The sequence below is a fragment of the Peromyscus californicus genome, unplaced genomic scaffold (assembly GCF_007827085.1).
Source record: "Peromyscus californicus insignis strain IS unplaced genomic scaffold, ASM782708v3 Scaffold_2__1_contigs__length_46816999, whole genome shotgun sequence".
In the NCBI taxonomy this organism is placed as follows: domain Eukaryota; kingdom Metazoa; phylum Chordata; class Mammalia; order Rodentia; family Cricetidae; genus Peromyscus; species Peromyscus californicus.
In genome coordinates this window covers 38,781,382-38,787,343 of record NW_026294540.1, presented here as the reverse complement: position 1 = coordinate 38,787,343, position 5,962 = coordinate 38,781,382, and the positions used below count along the sequence as shown (strand labels likewise).

The 5,962-nt window shown below is 45.7% G+C and overlaps 1 protein-coding gene across 1 annotated transcript; it reads left to right on the top strand.

Annotated features, from left to right (window-relative positions):
- On the top strand, positions 1-2,308 carry LOC128120562 (fibroblast growth factor receptor 3-like). The gene is given in 8 exon segments (XM_052754722.1): positions 1-18; positions 665-810; positions 1,055-1,176; positions 1,250-1,369; positions 1,436-1,623; positions 1,741-1,814; positions 1,816-1,858; positions 2,198-2,308. Coding segments are annotated over 8 exon segments (822 nt in total).
- The last annotated feature ends 3,654 nt before the right edge of the window (positions 2,309-5,962 follow it).

Here is a 5,962-nt window from a genome sequence, read left to right as displayed (position 1 = left end):
ATGTTTTTGACTACCAAGGTGAGTGGGGGACATAGGTCACCAGATCTGAGTATCTAGGGTCCCTTCCCTCCCCAACAGGTGCCTGGGGTTCAGGCCTGATGGGAAGTCCCACAAGGCCACATGAGGCCCCAACATTCATGTCGTTGTAGCTGAGAGCTGGCAGAGGGTAATGAGGTTGGCAGCTTATCTGCAGGCATCATCAGCTTCTGGGTGGGCTTCTCCTTATTAATTCTGTTGGTGGCAACTGTGACACTCTGCTACCTGCACAGAGCTGCAAGAAAGGGCCTGGGCCCTCCTGCTGTTGCAGGAGTTCTCAATTCACACCTGAGTGACAGGTGATTGAAAGTAGATACCAGATTTTGATCTCTCTGTCATACCTTGAGCCTCCTAGAGTCCCAGCAGTGCCTGGGGCCTGCCAGGAGACATTTCTCTGCAGTCAAATGGGCTGATCCTTCCCTGTTCCTTTTCACCACATGGATCCCAAGTTACTCTGAGATGCAAAACAATTTTGAATCTTCAGTAACCACTGTATGAGTATCCCTCTTCTTGGCCCTACATCCTGCTTCACATAGACTTGACCTTGCCACTCCTGGGAGTTATACCAAATCAACTCTTTCCAAGCACCCATTGTGCAGCACCAATCTATCCCCAGTGATCCAAGAAGGTAACCATGGAGTCTTACCCCTCCAAGAACTCTGACATACCTCTGGACTGCATCATCCACCCATTCTCAAGAGAAGACACTGTTATGGCCAATATTTCTGATCTTATGCTGCCTGCTGACCCAAAGTGGGAAATATCTAGAACTCTGTCAGTGCTAATGAGGGATACAATGTACTTGGTGGGGTTTTGTGTATACCTAGGAGGGGGGGTTTCTGTGGTTCGGGGCTAGATGGCTACCAGGCAGAAGCCTGTTGGAGGTGGGATGAAATACTCCTGAGGTAGGGTCCAGAGTGAGATCTCAGGGGTTACTCTATCTATGGATGCAGTGGCACAGGGCCATGAGGGCTGGGGGTGCTGGGCACATACTCACTGCCTCTGCTTCTTTGGCCAGGCTGACCCTCAGTAATCCTCTGGGAGAAGGCTGCTTTGGCGAGGTGTTTATGGCAGAGGCTATTGGCATTAACATGGTCAGCACTGCTAAGTCTGTCACTGTGGCTGTGAAAATGCTGAGAGGTGAGGGAGAGAAGTAACAAAGGGCATTTGGGTTCTATAGGGCCATCACCTGCCATCTCCACTCTCAACACAGATGATGTGAATGACCAGGACTTGTTGGCTCTGGTGTCTGAGATGGAGATGATGAAAATTATTGGCAAGCACAAGAACATTATCAACCTGCTGGGGGCCTGCACACAGGGCGATAGGTGCGGCAAGTGAGTGGACTGTTGGATTGGGGCTCCTGAGTCACACATCTCTGAGGTGCCTGTACTTCCAGGGCCATTGTATGTGCTGATGGAGTATGCGGCCAAGGGCAACCTACGGGAGTTGCTGTGGGCACAAAGGCCCCCAGGCATGGACTACTCTGACACCTCCAGACTGGCAGAAGAACAGCTTACCTGCAAAGATCTAGTGTCCTATGCCTATCAGGTGGCCCGGGGCATGGAGTCCCTGGCTTCTCAGAAGGTGAACAGAGGTGGGGCACAGGCCAGGTGGGGCCCCTCTGGGTGGAAGAGTGAGTATCAAGCTTGCTTGGGCTAGGGAGATGTCAACTTAGCCCAGGAACCTTCCATGCCTCCTCAGTGTATTCACAGAGACTTGGCTGCCCAAAACTTGCTAGTGACAGAGGACAATGTGATGAAGATGGCAGACTTTGGCCCTTGACATGCACAACCTGGAATACTACAAGAAGACTACAAATGTGAGTCCCAGCTCCAGGGGACACCTGACAGCCAACACCTCTCCCTCTGCCTCGGGCCGTCTACCTGTGCAGTGGATGGCACTAGAGTGACGTGTATGTGTCCCAACATACGATAAGGGTAGAGAGTCAGGACAGCAAGACCCAAGTCACACGTATCACGACCTTTAGGGTCCTGGTCCTCTCAGGCTCTATTCTTCCCCCTCCTTTGGGCTGACACCATTACCCTGGCATTCCTCTCATCCTGGTGCCCCACCTTGCCCATTGGTGACATGTCCTGATGTAGGACTGTTGCAGTAATGGGCCAGGAGTAATAGGCCCTTTACCCTCACTCCCTTGCAGCTGATCCTTTGGAGTCCTGCTCTGGGAGATCTTTACACTGTGGGGCTTTTCAAGCTATTGAAAGAAGGCTACCGAATGGACAAGTCTGCCAACTGCACACATGACCTGTGAGCAAAGCATTCCTTACTCACTCCTCTATCCAGTCCCTGGGAGTGGCTGGATTCCTACCAGGGTCCCTGGGATGAGTAGAGGGCTGGTAGGGAAGGGCAGCAGACCAGGGGACCACACCTGTACTTGGTACAAGTATGTGATCATGCGGGAATGTTGGCATGCAGTGGCTTCACAGAGGCCCACCTTCAAGCTTCTGGTAGAGGATTTGGATGGCATCCTTACTGTGACTTCAACCAATGTGAGTACCACTCAATCCTGCCCCCTCTGCCTCCTCTGATTCCTGTGCATGTTGTTCCTTCAGGTTCCAGTGGCGGGATGAGCCCTCAGGTGTACAGCCTGAATACAGATGGCTGTGGGATCAAGGGGGTGTATGCTAAGGTACGGTCCTATAGCCTTTTCCACCAGGTATACCTGGACCTATCGGTGCCGTTAGAGCATTACTTGCCAGGTGGTGAGGATACCATTAGCCTTAGTTCCTTAGAGATGACTGTTCACCCATGACCTGCTGCCCCCAACTCAACCCAGGAATTGGACACTTCAGATGTGAGGGGCCAAGGGTCCCACAGACGAAGCTCCAGCTACTACTTATGTCGACTCTAGCTCACCCTGCTACTGTTGGTGCATGGTGGACTCCAGCTGGACCAGTGTGAAGGATGAAAAATAGATGGGACTTCTGTGTGTGTGTGTGTGAGAGAGAGAGAGAGAGAGAGAGACAGAGACCGAGACAGAGACAGAGACAGAGAGACAGAGACAGAGACAGAGCTGCAGTGGGTTTACTGCAAACGTCTGAGGTTGTCAGGGAAGAGAATGGTGACTAAAGGTATAGTGATCTCGCATATTAGTTACTTTTCTGTGGCTGTGATAAAACACCATGACCAAGGCAACACACAGAAGTAATTATTTATTTTGGCTTGTCATTACAGAGGCTTAGAGTCCACGATGTCAGAGTGAGCGCAGCAAGCAGGCATGGCAGCTGGAACAGGATGCTGAAAGCTCACATCTTGAACCATAAGCATGAAACAGAGAGAACAAACTCTCACCATCAAGTTCTTCCCATTTTTTCAGGGCCTAGTAATCATTAACAAAATCCTTTGAAACCACAGTCTTTGGATTTAATTTTGAAACAAGTACTTCAATCCTTAATTTGTTTCTATCTGATACTTGGTCACAGTGACAGAAAGATAATAAATCCAGTGTGTCACCCTATCTATATGTCTGTCCATCTATCTATCTATCTATCTATCTATCTATCTATCTATCTATCTATCTATCTATCTATCTATCTATTATCTATCTCTATCTATCTATCTATCTATCTATCTATCTATCTATCTATCTATCTATCTATCTATCTATCTATCTAACTATCTATCTATCTATCTATCTATTTATTATCTATCTATATCTATCTATCTATCTATCTATCTATCATCTATCTATCTATCTTTCTATCTATCTATCTATCTATCTATCTATCGATCTATCTATCTATCTTTCTTCTGTCTATCTATCATCTATCTATCAATCTGCATCACTTACGTATACTGAGTATTCTAATCAAGACTACATATATACAAAGGCATATATCCTACCCAGGCACACTTCCATTTTCCTCCATTATTATTTCTTATAAAAATAATACATATTCCATATACTGTCATGCTGAGTGTTCTGTAGGCAGAGTTTTAACATAAAATACTAACATACAGAGAAAAATGTATGTTATAAGAAGTAATTGTGCACCAACAGATGTTTATCAGCATTGCTGGTCTTTGTCTAATACATGCACTAACTACTTCCAACTAACTCCAGTTACAAGAACAATAAATAACCAGAGAAAAAGCTTAATATACACAGGCTGAAAATACTGTTTCTTTGGTAGTGTACAGTTGGATGCTTAAATTTCCAGTAACCTTGTCAGTCAAATCTGAAAATTAATATGAAGTTACATAAACTGAAATTTCCCCTCCACAAATTTATGATATGTAAACTTTTGCAATTTTACTGAAAGTTTCACATATTAAAGAAATACGTGATTTCATGGAAGACCATGCCTCTAACTCCAAGCTCTCAAGAGCACAAAGCAGTACGATCATGAATATGAGAAAACAGCGAAAGATACAAAGAATTAAAAATCAGTGCTCAATAAGGTATGATGAATTTGTTGCAACTTCTTTGAGTCAGAGAGATACTGCCAGCTGCCATGATGAGAAACAGCATATGAAGATGCTGGTAAGCCACGAGCTACGTGGCAAGATATAGATTTATAGAAATGGATTAATTTAAGATATAAGACCAGTTAACAAGAAGCCTGGTATGGTCATACAGTTTGTAAACAATATAAGTCTCTGTGTTTACTTGGTCGGGTCTGAATGGCTGTGGGACTGACAGGTGAGAGAGATTTGTCCTGACTGTGGGCCAGGCAGGAAAACTCTATCTACACTTCTTCCTGTTGGCTTTTATTTTCTATTTATTTTTTATTATGTATATAGTGTTCTGCCTTCATGTATGCATGCCCCGCAGGCCAGAAGAGGGCACTAGATTTCTTTCAGATGGTTGTGAATCACCATGTGGTTGTTGGGAATTGAGCTCAGGACATCTAAGAAAGCAGTCAGTGGTCTTAACTTCCGAGCCCTCTCTGCAGTCCTGGCTTTTATTTTCTAAAAATTAATTAATGAGCATGAATGGTGAAGTTCCAGGTGATGAGTAAGAACTCAAATGAACAAGTGACCAAATGGACATATAAATAAAACAAGACCTGAAGAGAGGTGCTGTTGCCCCTCACCTCATGCCAAGTTTGGATGTCACTTCCCTGCACATGCAGAGAGAGGGAAAGATGGTGGGGGAGAGAGAACAGAACACAGAGAGGGTCGGGTCTGAGTCACAGCTCTTTAAGGTGCAGGTGTGCTTACAGAGCCACACCACACATGCGCAGATTGAGTGACAAGACCTCGCGTATGTGATCACCAGCACACACTGATGACACAATGATGACATAAGACACAAGACCCCTTGTCAAGCGGCCATGCAGCTGGAGCATGGCAGGATCCCCACCTCACATACCACACATGCCTGCCCTATTGTTGTGGAGTATTAGTTTAGGGTACGTTACATTCATTTGTGTTTAATGATGCAAAGATGTGTTGTATTCTCTTATGTTGCATTTGTTTAATCCTGGAAAGCTGTGTTACTTTGCCTGTCTAAAACATCTGACTGGTCTAATAAAGAGCTGAACAGCCAGTGGTTAGGCAGGAGAGGGATAGGTGGGGCTGCCAGGCAGAGAGAATAAATAGGAGGAGAAATCTAGGCTCATGAGAAGAGGAGGATCGAGAAAAGGAGGAGAGGAGAGCGCCAGGGTCCAGCCACCTAGCCACACAGTCAGCCACAGAGTAAGAAGGAAAGAAAGATATATAGAATAAAGAAAGGTAAAAAACCCAGAGGCAAAACAATTAAAGAGAAATGGGATAATTTAAGTTAGAAAAGCTGGCTAGAAACAAGCCAAGCTAAGACCGAGATTCAAAAGTAAGAATCAGTCTCTCTATATTTATTTGGGAGCTGGGTAGCAGGCCCACATGAGTAAAACAACAACAACAACAACAACTACACCCTATCATGCACACACACATGCAGGGCGCACATCCATGCACACATGAA